Genomic DNA, 14159 nt, shown 5'->3' on the forward strand with positions numbered 1-14159 from the left:
AAGAAGGACATTTAGCTCACTCCCACACGGCATTTGAAATCATAAAATGAACCTGTGAAGGGTCTTACTTGCATCAGGCTTGTGCTTTTAAAGCCTGAAGTGGCGAGGACAAGCACCGGGTTCGTCTCAGATTGGCACAGTCTGTTCCACTACCCATAATGCTGTTGTAATCCACAGCATTTATTTGGAAAACTTGGGAAAGGAGAAATAATTACAAGCTCCACTTGTCTTTGTTTGTTTACTGAGCTTGACATTTTAGCGGTGCCAGTCTCCACTCTCATGCTGAGTGGTGGTCTGTGACCCCTTCAAACTCCAGGTGGAATTCATAAAACCACCTTTGATCTAAGGGCGGTGATCAAGACTCATCTGTTGCACTCGACCTTTTACCCACCTGTATTGTGTTTAACACACCCCGTCTCCTCCTTTGACCTTTAAAAGTCAATTCTCTAACTCTCTGCCTTTATCTTTCATCATCTCTCCTCTACTGTCTGTCTCTGCCTTTCCCCGTGTCCCTCTGTCCTTCCTCATGCCCTCATCCTTTCACCCACCTTTCTTTTTTATATTCAAAATCAGTCCGATAATGCTGACAGTCCTCATTAATTGTGTATGACGGCATTAAGTCTCTAAGCACTTGGATGGGTCACACCGTTTAAAAGACAGACGAGCCAATGTCAGTTAATGTCTGGACCAGTCCAGCTGCTCTCTCCCTTTTTATTTTCCTCCCACCCTCCATTCCCCGGAGAACTACTGTCAGTTGCTCGCCCTCGCGAGCCAAAGATAAGGAATGAGAGGTTCTCTAATGTGACAGTCCATAACAGAACGCTGCCATAACCACTCTTTGTTGTCATCCGGACAATAAGCCAAGAGCATTTCTGCTAACAGCCTTTGTCAGCTCTCGTTGATAATATTTTCATGATGAATACGCAATGTTTAGCTTTCTCGAATGCCAATTTAGGGACTAGTGTTGAATTAATAAATGATGCCCATGGATTTATCTTATGATGAATCATGACTCCTAAGATCTCCATCACCTCTAGAAGAATTAGGGGGCCTTGGTCCCACCACAGAGTTCAGAGTGGCTAATAATTACACGAGTACTTTTCTAAATGGCAGGATACTGCTCCATTAGACCGAGTCCAATCCTCAGAGCCAACAGGCAAGACGTGGTTGATTTTCATTGAAGAAGATTGGCTGATGAAGTTTAGGTCTCGTAGGCACCGGCTAATTAGAGATGAGGAAACCTGACTTTATTAGTGCATGGATCGAGGCTACAGCGAACCTAACATCAGGGACCTCACTCTCGCACCTTAAACATAGCCTAGCCTTTCACTTGAGTCAGCCTGTGTAGAGCACCAGACCCTAATTGGATCTGCTCTCATGTTCAGACGAGACAGGGCTAAGAGCTGAGGCTTAAATTATTCTCAACTTTGTGTTGGAAAACAACACTCATGACAACAGTTTTTGATAACCCATTTACACCATCAAAAAAAAAAAAAAAATGCTGGTTTCTTTTTTTCCTCTTTTTGTTTTCGGGTTGTCTGAACGCAGACTCGGGCGGATTTGAAAGCGTATGAAGATCAATAGTCAAGGTTACCATCACCTCACAGAACACACACTGTTCATCGTTTCTTCCAAGGATGTTTTGTTTTTGCCCATTTCTGTCTGTGTCTGCTTTTCTGTCTGTGAGCAGCATGAGTCAAAAAAGTAAAGAATGGATTATGATGAAATGTTCTGGCGGTGTTGATTATAGCCCAAGGAAGAAATGATTATATTTTAGAGGTGATATGAAACCTGTGGGGCTCCGGCTGTCCAAGTGTAGCAGTCGACCAATATTGTTTTTTTCTGTGGCTGATGTTGATTTTTAGAAATCAGGTCAGTCGATGGCTGACAATTGGCCCATATATTTAGCCAATTTTCATGTTTTCCTCCATCTGATAAAATATATCTGTTGAATGATAACAAACAACAAAACAAATTCTAAGCTTCATTTGCCAGTGAGTGAGCAACACTAATGCTCCGTCTCTCCAACTGACATTTTCTGTCTGCACTGCAGTGCAATTATACGCAATAGTTTCAATAAAAATATTAAATGCATAAAACAGGTCATCAAAAACTGAAGAAAATTCACTTTTGGACGGACAAAATAAAGCTTTAGTGTCTTAGTATTAGAAGAAAAATATGTTATTTGTAATAATTGTCCAATGAATGCATCATAATGGGACCTTGCCGATGATCCGAGTTCTGTGTTTGCCTAATTATAACAAAATGCAAAAATACCTGTCTCAGTCTCAAAGTTTTCGCTCCATACTGTTTATCACATAGCTCTGCACAGAGATGGATGTAACTGCAGTCGAGTTTGGTTGGCAGAAGCTGTGAGGTGGTAATTCTGGTTCCCTCATGCTGAATTTCATGATGCCCTGTCTCCTTCACTCACCCACCACTGCTCTTGTGTGACACTCAGTCTCACCTACTTTCTGTTTCTCCTCTCACAACCCACTCTCTCTCTCTCTCTCTCTCTCTCCCTCCTCCAGGTCTATCCAGGGTTAATGGTGACTGCGGGCCTCATCCACTACATGCTTAACCTGCTCCACATCACCGTCCACATCCGGGACGTGTGTGTCTTTCTGGCGCCCGTGTTCAGCGGTTTGACCGCCATCTCCACCTTCCTGCTGACCCGGGAGTTGTGGAACCAGGGCGCAGGGCTGCTGGCGGCCTGCTTCATCGCCATTGTCCCTGGCTACATCTCCCGTTCTGTGGCTGGCTCTTTTGACAATGAGGGCATCGCGATCTTTGCTCTGCAGTTCACCTACTACCTCTGGGTACGTGCACTTCCTCCAGAATCCTTTATAGATGGTTTTAGATGAAGATGTTCACCTGTGATTGTACGATTATTCTGAAGTAATTTATTGATTTAACAATTCAGTATTTATATTGAAAGTGACCTGCTCACTGAGGTGTAAAATCAGTTTTAGGTCAAGTTCTTCGCTTCAGCCAGGTATGCATAGTTGTTATTACTTTATAAAGAACAGGCTTCATGAAGCTAGAAACATAGCCCTCTCTTCAAATATTGCTCAGCCTCGGCTGTTGAATTATTTATCAAGAGCCTTAAAAGGCACTCCAACCATGTGGAGCCCAGGAAACAAGCATGCTGCACTCCAAAACCTTCGCAGACAGATGACCTTTAAGAGTGGAATTGATAAGATCTCAGGTTAAAGGTTGAAGCGCCCCCTCAATTTTCCTTCCTTTTCAACAGAACTGTACGGGAACACAGCAGGTTGTGCTTCAGGGCAGCTCACCTTGTTCAATCTGTGCCGTCATTGGTCTTGAAGTACTTCATATTTATTTAATTGATTTTTGTAAATTCTTGTTCCTTTTACATTTTGCACAGCTTGACCTTGTTCTGCCAGGTAGACATTAACAGAATAAAGCAACACATTCGCTTTTAGGACATATGTAGACTAAGGGTATTTGCAACTCAGTTGGGGGGAGGGAGCTTTTCACACTGAACAAATGGTCTGCAACACAGACTTTCACTCTACTGTACCTCAATCTGTCCACTCTTTTCTTCAGTTGCATCACTTGCGTCCCTGCAGCATACAGTGAATCCAGCATCTCCTGTTGTGTGTGTTTTATACATTTCTGTCTATTGCGACGATACATTTTGAGAACCTTTTGGCATGTCAACAACTTCCTACAGTTGGTTGACAGCTAAGACTGTGTTAAAGGTTTAGGTAAGGGAATGTGTGTGTGTGTGTGTGTGAGAGAGAAATCAAAATGCTCATACAGTTTTCTCTACATTCTCGTCTTCCTAGTCATTGGAGTTGACCTTGGAGGATATTTTCTTTTTCGTTCTGTACTGAGTTGTCTTTGTTCACCTTTTTATGTGTTACTATAAGACTGAGAATAGAAACCGTAATCACCAACACAAGGATGAATGTGAAAATTGAAACGTGGGAAGGAAATTTCAGATGGAGAAGAAGTCAATATATCCAGATAACGGGCTTAATGAAAATGGAAGTAATCAGCTCCTTCCAGTAACCCTGGTTCCTCTTGACATTTAATAGGTTGGTTGGGCTTGTAAAAAAAATTTCTATGGAACATCAGCAGATAAGAGCAATTCAGTGCAAACAGTATTAAAACGGCCTCATGTTTCCAAATCAACGCAGGTTGAGTTATAAACTAATACCACAGAAATAATAAAGATGTTTGTAGATTCTGTTTTGTTTTACATAAACAGTAGAAGTGGCCACTAAGTGATAATGTAATAGTTAAGTATAAATAGTTTTTTTTTCATGCTTCTGGGGTAGAGAATACAGTTTTAATTAAAAAACAAAAAAAAAATCCTATCATTCTTATAAGGTTTATAAAATGATGTTCTATTTAGAATTGCCTCCCATGACTCTTGACTGCTGTGATGGAATATGAAGTTAAGGCAATTATACTCTTGACTGTTGTAAAATTTTACACCTGCACAGTTAACCTGCAGTAGAACAGGTGTTAAATCATGATGGCAACGTATTTCAAATTTAATGTGAGCGCAGATTTATTATTGGAGATTGTGTCGGCGCAAAAGTGAGCCAGCAAACATGCTGGGGCTTATTTATTTAACATAAACACGCAAGTGTTGTACTGAAATGTTTTATCTTTTTTTTATCTTAACTGTAAGTGACAAGACTTCTCTTCAGTTGTTATGCTACATAGTCAACACTGTCATCAGCCGTTACCCATGTCTCACCATACATCACATGACTGCTTTCATTTGTTTATGCCTCGCTAAAGCGGCTCTGTGACTTCTAATTGAACCTGCTGCTTAGTTTACTTTGGTTAAGGATTATATATATATATATATGGTTGATTCTGTAGCGCCATGCCGCTGGCTTTATTCATTAAAGATTACTGATATGCTGCAGTGCTGTTGGAGCCAGAAGGGAATTTGAAAATAATCCACATCTAGAATTGCCCCACTGTAGCTGTAAGGCCATGTATCATTCACGATGTCCACAAAGTGTACCATGAAGACAAATAAAGCTCTTTTATATATTTATATATATATTTATATATATTTTTATATTTTTATATATATATATATATATAAATATATATATATATATACACATATAATTTTTGATTTATAAATCCCTTGGAGCTCAGACCAGCAGAAAACCTGCAGGAATCACATATTTATGCAGATTGTTAGGATTTTTGGCCAAGTGGGAGGCACCCGCTCTCCTATTGTTCCCCGGGCACAGACGAGCGCTGCCCACTGCTCCTGTGCCCGCCGTGTGTGTTCAACACTGGTGTGTAATAAGGATGGGTTAGATGCAGAGGTCACATTTACTATTACTAATTGGTAGTGTGTGCAAAAATAAATGAATAAAATAAAAAACAGTATGCAGATAGCAGATATGTGTATCGTAGTGTAGCGTATATGAATAATCCATGCTGCATGTCGGCGTTCAAGCGAATACAGATTAATGCTCTACTCTCTCCAGCAGATGCAATGACATGTTTTTCTGTCATTGACATTAAATGAGGTGTGATGATGAATAAAAAAAAAGGTTAATATTGCTTTAATAAACGGATAGTTAGACGTGAGATTATGTATTTCTTTTTTCATTTTAAGTCTATGCAGAGCTTCATGTGGCTTTTGTTTTTCCATCTCTAATGTAAATGTATCATTTTATTGTGTGTCGTGTCCCTTTTCATTGTTACTATATTTTATAATTTACGGCTTATTACTGCTCTATCTTTTTATATCAGTTTCCATAGGTCTGCCTTGTTTAAATGCAGCTTATCTTCTGTTTAAAGTAGCAGTCGCTTCTCATTTGTTTTATTTGCTGAGTGGCAGCAGAGCTCCATGTATGGCTGATCAGCAGTAAAGTGGTTTTCTAACTGTTCTGATCCAAGGCGGTTGGGCAAACAGAAAAAAGTGGGGTTTTTTTTTACCTGCAATGTAAAGACATTCTATGCAGTGGCTTCCTTCCACGTAGGAGAGGTTATGCAGATGTCATGAAATGCCTTACCGCTATTTGGCACAGCATAACCAGCTTTTATCTGTCCAAGGATTCTGCGCTCCCACTTTATGTCACTTTGTCACACAGATGTGTGTCTACCTGAGGTTTCAAGGTTGTATGAGTCGCATGACTTGAGTGGGTTTTGGGACCGCTCTTTTGAACCCACTCACTCTCACTTATGGCTGCCACCTACAGATTATTTTCATAGTCAATGAATCTGCTTAGCTTTATTGTCCAGAAACTTCTATGAGGAGGTTCTCAAATGTCTTGTTTTGTCCACAAACCAAAATTATTCAGTTTTCAAAGTTGATCTTGGGTTACATGGAGCAAAGAAATCACACTAAAGACCAGAAAAACACAGTTGGCAATTTATTTAGTAATTGATCTATCAATTCATTATGGCAGAGGCCTGGAGTATCTACCAGTTTAAACTACTAACCCTGATGCATTTACCACCTACAGCCATTTCAAGCTATTTCATAGATATAATTCCCCAACTGTGTAACCAATATGCTTTTCCCATAGAGAATAAATAAGCAGCCCACGACATGACTCAGCTAAAATGCTGATGCAAATTTTTTTACAGTCTGCATAGTGAAGCATGCGATACATTAGATTTTTTTTGATTTTTTTTTATTGTATTTTGATTTTAACATTTTTGTTTCTTGGTTATCTGATCCAGTAATGTTGACCAGTATCGGACTGATGCTAGCATAGCATTTACTGACTCATCCCAAGTATCAATAAAATACAGAGGCTCCCTGGTACTGCGCAAAGTGGAATTAGTGGTATAGTTTATTTTCTTGAACATACACTAGCTATGCTAACAAAATGTCTTTGTTTCAACAGGATTTTTTGGGAAACTGGAAATTACAATTCCATTGTTTACATGGATACAAAATAAAAACAATTGTGTGCGTAGACATGCATGAAGCATTCTGTTGGAATGGACTGAAGAATGACGATCAGCTTATACTAGCACTCTCATTTGAAATCAAATTTGTTACTGATGGGCTGTATCAGATCAGAATGTTCAGATTGGCCTGTATAAATGACATATTTTCCATTCTGAATAAGGAACTAAGAAAATACAATAGATTCCATGTCCACGGCATTTTGATCTCAAAATACTTAGCCCTGCATGTTTCTCAACTGTAGCCTGTGGAGAAATGTCTAAGTTGTAACTGGACACAAACGTACACAGAGTTTCATCTCCAGAAAAAGACAAAAAACAAATTTTCCACCTTAGTAAGTTCCCTCAACACTATTTTCTCTATCCAGGGAACAGAGCTGCCCAAGAAGGTTGTGATTGCTCTAAAGAGATACAAACAAGTACAAACTTCTTCTTTTTTTCCTCCTTCTTACAGCAGAATAACAATGTTTGCAGCCAGACTGTTCTCCAGCATTAATTTGGTGTTATAGAGACGGGTCTGGCTATGCAAGACTAGTGTTTGTAAGACTTTGGCTTGATATGTGCAGACAGCTCTAAGTTAGTGTTTGCTACACAGGAGGGACAAACGGAACAGAGTAGCATCCTCACGCAGTCGACACCCACTGCCTCACTGCTCATAGCTTCAGATGTATATTAAAAAAAACAAGCTTAGATTAGATCAGCTTGCAGTGTTCGTTCGGTGTACAGTTGTAGATACGGTCTCACTACAACCATAATAACACAGCTAGAGTAGTTCACTAACATCACATTTAATTATCCACTGTAATTATTCACTGTTCAGTTGATGGGGACTGTCGTGACTCACAGCACCTAATATTGCAGCTTTCATTTTATTTCATTAAATTTCATTTAAACGTGCATAGTTGTTGGTGTTCACACTGAAAACACTTCTACGTTATGCAGCCCTGACCTGGACCCCTTCATATTGGCTGGATTTATTTAGCAAGGTTATTTATTGTCACAAAAGAAACTATAAAAACCTTATCGGTACAGTAGGTACTGTAAAATGTTGACAAAAGAGACTGTCGCCTTATCATCAAAGTCTAAAACACATCTAATAAATTTGTTCTACGTCCATTTGAGGTGTTTTTATCCATTGCCTCACTTCCCAAAAGGAAAAGATTAAAGGGCTCGGAAGGGTCTTTTTAAATGGACTTAAAAAGACTTTCAATGTTAGATTATGTGTAAAAATATGATCCGATACCGATATTATTCCAATACAGTCATTTATGAACTTTAAAGCTGCTAACAACACAAGGCAGTGGCCTCTGGCGTGAGCATGCAGGAATCAGGACATTCGCCCAGTCACTTGCTGCAGATCTTTTGGCTTTTCTTCTGCTGCATTCTCAGCAGCAGATGATACTCGGGGAGCTGGCAGGAGAATTTCGGCAGAATCTTTGAAGCAACTTCTGTGAAAGTTTGCCTTCCGTGCATATCTGAACGCAGCTTTAGGCTGTTGTCTGTTGGCATCAGTAAAACCAGCTAGTTCTTTGTGATATATCAGTAATTAACCTTGACCTGTGTGTGTGTGTGTGTCAAATATACCACATTGAATTTGGGTGAATTGGGTCACGAAAGTCCTTGAAAAGTCCTTGAATCCGATATGGGAACCCTGATCCAAAATCATTTTCAATTCCGCAGGAGCTTCTGAAATTCTCCCGTTTAACATTTCAGGGCTCATCCAAAAATCTGTCTCCGTAATTATTTATCTCACTCACGGAAATGTGCACGCGGGTGTGTTAAGGACATCTGTTTGTGTCTACGTTGTTGTAATGGCCTCTTGTCATCTTGTGTGTTGAAGACAATACATCTCGGGGTGAGGCAGGTGTTTCCTGTGGCAGTCATCACTGCCTCTCAAGGGTGATGTGTCATCAGCGGAGCGGTGCTGCCGAGAAAAAAAAATCCCACCTTCTACCACTCGCATCCCTCGTTCAGATTGGCAAGGGCCCTGAAAAACAATCATCCTGGCCATGCACCAGTGCTTCCCATTATCAGACCCATTTACCCACATTTGTCTTTGTGTTTTCCTTTCCTCCCCTCTCTGTCTTTCTTCCATCTCATTTCTCTCTAATTGTCTTTGTCTTCCTGTGTCCCTGCCATTGTTTTGCACTTGCTGCGCTTTCCACCCCTTCTTCTCCTTCTTCTCCTTCTTCTTTTTCTTCCATGGTTTCTCTTCATGCATCTCATTAGTGCTTGTTCCTTTCTCTCACTCTGTACCTGGTATTCTCACATCCATCCTCCTCTCCACATGGCAAAAACCGCTTAGTCCTTCTCTCAAGTCTCGGCCCAATCTTCATTACCCAACTCCTTAATTTTATCCACTAATAACCCATTCAACTCCAGCCGCTTAATCTCTGTTTATCCCCCTCTGCCCCAACACACGCACACCCTCCCATAATCTATAATTGAATCCTCCCAAACCCAGGAGAGCTGCTCTTTTTAACACCATAGCTCTTTGCAACATTAACACACAGAGAACCGCACAGAGTTGCCCTGCTGCAGCCTGCCCCCTTTTGCTCCAACCCCATGCACCAATGCCTACATTGTTGTAACAGTAATTCCAGTCTTTCTCTCAGCTCACATTCAATTAGCTGGACCGGTATCACAGTGTGACTTTTGTGTCTTCACAAAAGCAGCGGTGGCTGTGAGGGCAGCTGCCACAGGGAGCCGAGGCACCAGTTGAACATGAGTTTGTGCTCGCGTTTGAATGGGTGACACAAGGCTGTGTGTGTGTGTGTGTATATGTGCAGCCTGTGGACCCAGTGTGAGTGTGGAGAACACGGCAGTTCTAACTGTAACTGTTGTCTCTTCCTATTCTGTCACCGTGCTGGTTTCCACTCATGGGGAAAGTGTTCTGGTGACCGCAATTATGGCAACTTCTGCTTAGTTTTTTGGAGAAAACTAATTTAGGCGAATTAAAGAGAGTGGCAGCGGATATTTTTGTTTTGTGGGCAGCCGTATGCTGTCCTTTTTGAATTTGGCTGAACAATATCGTTTTGCAGTTGGACAATATTCATTTGCCCAGCACACACGGATCAATCTATTGTTGAATTTTGCTCAACCACCAGTTGAGCAGATACTACTCTGTATTCAAAATGAACACAAAACATAAAACACCTCAGACTAGTGTTGTAGTCCTTGAGATCAGTCTTGAAGGTCTCGGCCTCGCCTCGGAATCGACTGCATTTTTACTCGGTCTCGGACAAAGCGGACTCTGGATTTTATTTTAAGACCGGTCAAGGCCACAACTGGTGGGATATCAATAAATTGCCTGTGCATTTTTTGATTAACTTGTTAATATCATTACTGTGATTTTGTAAATCACATAAATTCGTAAATCTTATTGCTTCGGGTACAACCAATCTAACTTGACTCATTTATCATTTTTGTCACTGGTAACAGCTGTGAAACCCTCCCGCCCCCTTTCACACGCCCCCCCCACAAAAGTGCATGTGAGTGACAGGAGAAGATGTCAGCCAACTCATCTATAATAAAATGTGGTTACCTGAACCACAAAGACTTTTTGTGCATAAATACCTCCAAAAGAAAACACAGTGCAACGTGTAAATTCTGCAAATCGGCGCTAACGGTCTTGGTCTTGTCTTGGTCTCGATATACTGTTGTCTTGGTCTCGACTTGGTCTCGGTTTAGGTGGTCTTGACTACATCACTACCTCAGACTATATCCTTCATATCTATTAGGTTGAGTCAACACTTTTATGATAGAACTGATGCACGACACTGCATCTGTTTAACTCTGTATTTTAAACACATGTAGGTCCGACAGAATGAATAAAAATAAGATATAATATGAATTTATCTTGTGATAACGCTGCAAACTACATTAGCAGGTGTTCTTATTATACAGTGATCTGCCAGAAACTATAAACTTAACACACAAGTGTTAATTCCTGAACATAAACAGTTATTGAAGGACAGATGCAACACATTATACTTATACTAGTATACTGAACTACACTATTGGAACATAAATATGTTAAGCTAGCTCAATAGACCATGTCAGTTTGAGTTAAATAAAATTAGACCACAAGAAGAACACAATAACAGTTGCTTAATTGATCAGCATTCAGGTTCTTGGTCTTGTAAAATCAATTTGTGTTTAGTTCTGTTTGACTCGCCCTAACAGACGCTGTTGTTGGGTTAACGTAATCCTTTTCTATTCCGTCAGTTGTAAAGCTGTTTGCCGAGCTGACAAATCTCACAGTCAACACACAACTCGACAAAGGAAGAGAAATACGTTTAGTCATGCAATCAGACATATGCAAAAGTAATTCTGCACACTGGACTCAAGGAACCATCGACTTGACTGAATAATTGGAAGCACTGTGGACTGTGGACTGACAAACAGACACACTCTCCCTGGTTGGGATTAAAATCAACAATAACGACGGTACATGTAATATTAACATCACCCTGCGTGCCCTCAAGAAGTAAATCTCATGTGAGTGGGACCTCAGTGCTCGTATGTAAACCCAAACAGAGGAACACAATCCTCACACCCTGTCATTTTGCTCTTTCGCTAACGGAACACAACAGATCGACTTGTAAGGGCAAGCATTTTCTTTGACTGCACATTTTCTTGCATGACAGAATGGTAATTGGGTCACTACAGACCTACTTACTGTGACTTACCTCGGCACACAGGAACAGCACTGTTTGCACCATTTTTGTCTTCAGGTATTTCTGCTTGCCTCTACAGTACGAAGCCGTGTGTGTGCTGATTGATTGGTGGCTGATTCAGGTTCCGCCTGTGCTGGATATTTGGAACGAGGCGAGACCACCGCGGTCCAGCGATCATTAATTGCCACTCATTGGGAATTCTCATGCATTGTTGGATGTGATGGAGTCTCTCGACAACAGCAGAGCATTAAAAGAACTCGTGACCCCCCTCTGTGGAGCACGCGGCCTGTGTCCTCTGCCCAGATTTTAGTTTCTCTTGTTTCGCTGTAATTGAGGGAAAAGAGCGTTTCATTATCACAGAGATTGTCTATAGTTTCACGTGTCCTTGAAACACAGACCTGTGTGTCTACATGTCTTATGCGATGCCTCGGCATATACTGTATCTGCTGTGATTCTTCATCACTGTTTACTCTTTCTTTCTCTGTTGCAGGTGAAGTCGGTGAAGACGGGCTCAGTATTCTGGGCTATTGGCTGTTGTCTGTCCTATTTCTACATGGTAAGAATAACAATCCCACTGGGTGCCTTCACCATCTCTATATTTAATAATTCTCTATTCCATTTTTTTAAAATTACTATGCTTTTAAACGTGTTTGAAGTAATTTTATGTTTCTTTGTTTTTCTGTTTCACTGATGCACAACCAGTTGCTCTTTCAGGACAAATAATAGAATTGACTGAATTATACATTAATGCTTCTGATAGAGTGAGTTGATCTTAGTGATTAGTGACGTCTCATAAATGATTAGGCTAACTTTTGTCCATTTGCAGCCTTAGTATTGGAGCTGCAGCTAACGATTCTTTTCCTTATCGACTAAACTGTCGATTATTTTCACGATTAATCGAGTAATCGTTTGCTCGATAAAATGTCAGAAAATGTCGATCAGTGTTTGTCAAACCTGGAAATGATAATTGACCGAATAATCGATTAATAATCGTTAAATGGAGTAATTGTTTCAGCTCTACATAGTATGAGTATTTCATGAACAAACTCCTTTCACATTACCTGTAATTGATTTGACATAAACAGTCATTCGTCACAGTAACAAGGGATCCTGTTAAAATGAAAAATGTACGACCGATGTAAGTATTGTGTATTTTGGCACTGCATAAAGAAAATGGATAGTACTCTCGTCTGTGCTCTGGTTGGACACACTGGCACAAGCCTTTTCTGGGGCAGTGAGCGAAAACGCTGCATTCACTTACCTGCAGCGGCTGATGCCTTTTCATGTTTGACATCCTCCCCATTGTGCAATCATTTTCTTGCGTTTCAAAAGTGCCAGCTCTGCTCTTCAGACTAAACCTGTGTTGTGACAAATACTGACCAAAGCACGAGGAAACCAAATCTTGCCTGTGGGCGTTTGGTGAAACTGATAGCAATATTTTCTCAACTAATCCCTTTCTTGACGTGTATAGGGAGCTACTGTAGATGCAGTTCAGAACCTGTTCCTGATGTCAGAGTGAGTGTCCTCTGTCACGCTTGGGCATGTCAATGCATGGGGGCACCTTAGCCAGCAGTTAGTCAATTATTTATAAATTCAGGCACAGGCCCATTGAGGGTTTGATGAGAGAGATTAGATAAAAAAGATGATCCAGGCACATTGCCTCGGCGACAGATTGTTTGTCTGTGTGTGTGTGTGTGTGTGGGAGTGCCTGTGATATCCAGCTTCATGACCATTCCGGGCTAAATCTCTATGGCCACCGGTGAGATAGATGTCAAATGAAACAGATTGCCGAAAATCTAGCATCATCGATCACGCTGGGCACCAGCATCCGAAGGCGGAATAAAGGATTGCACAGACAAGAACAGGGGAGACGGGGGGGAGTTGCGAAAAGATGAATAGCACAGGAGACAAAAACAGAGAGTGAAGGCGAAGGGGACGGCGAGAGGTGTGGACAGATACGAGGGAGAGGGATGACGGGGACAGAGAGATGGAGACAAATATAGAATGATAAGACAGAAGTGAGAATATATAGTAACATGCTGCTTCCTCACTGTCCTCGTCGGAAGCAACGGGAACATGAATCTCCTTGTTTCTTTCTCCTATTACTACTTTATCTCTTTTGCACCTTCTCCCCCTCCTCAGTCTGTTCTGTTTTTAAAGCAGATCCGCTGTTGCTGACGAGTCCTCGCACAGGGACAAAAGAAAAAAGTGCTGCACACACTCATTGACCCACCCTGCTTTTAGACCACCTCATCACTTTATGCTGTCAATTTAAGCAGGATATAGCCAAGGCTACACCCCCCCATCCCGCCCCCATGGGATTTAATTTGAATGCCTCATAAGGCAGATATGGAGACGGGGAAGGGAGAGTGACCTCCTACCTGGATATTGGCATGATTAGAGAAGAGAGGGCAAAGGAGGACAAGATTAAGTAGAGGATCAGAACAGTCTTACCCTCTGAGAGATGGGAGCCACAGGAACCAGTGGGGCAGCTGTGCAATATCCTCCTTTGCATCCCTAGAGAGTGTGAGGTGGGAAAAAAAAGAGAAGATG

At 41.1% G+C, this 14159-nt stretch overlaps 1 protein-coding gene across 2 annotated transcripts in view; it reads left to right on the plus strand.

The window, feature by feature from the left end:
* LOC131447930 (dolichyl-diphosphooligosaccharide--protein glycosyltransferase subunit STT3B) overlaps window positions 1-14159 on the plus strand; it is a 75998-nt gene that overhangs the window by 38277 nt on the left and 23562 nt on the right. For both annotated transcript variants that reach the window (XM_058620031.1, XM_058620032.1), the window contains exons 3-4: window positions 2532-2819; window positions 12097-12162. In XM_058620031.1, the coding sequence (XP_058476014.1) occupies window positions 2532-2819; window positions 12097-12162 (354 nt within the window). The remainder of the gene's footprint in view (window positions 1-2531; window positions 2820-12096; window positions 12163-14159) is intronic.

Source organism: Solea solea, chromosome 20, assembly GCF_958295425.1.
Source record: "Solea solea chromosome 20, fSolSol10.1, whole genome shotgun sequence".
Taxonomy (NCBI): domain Eukaryota; kingdom Metazoa; phylum Chordata; class Actinopteri; order Pleuronectiformes; family Soleidae; genus Solea; species Solea solea.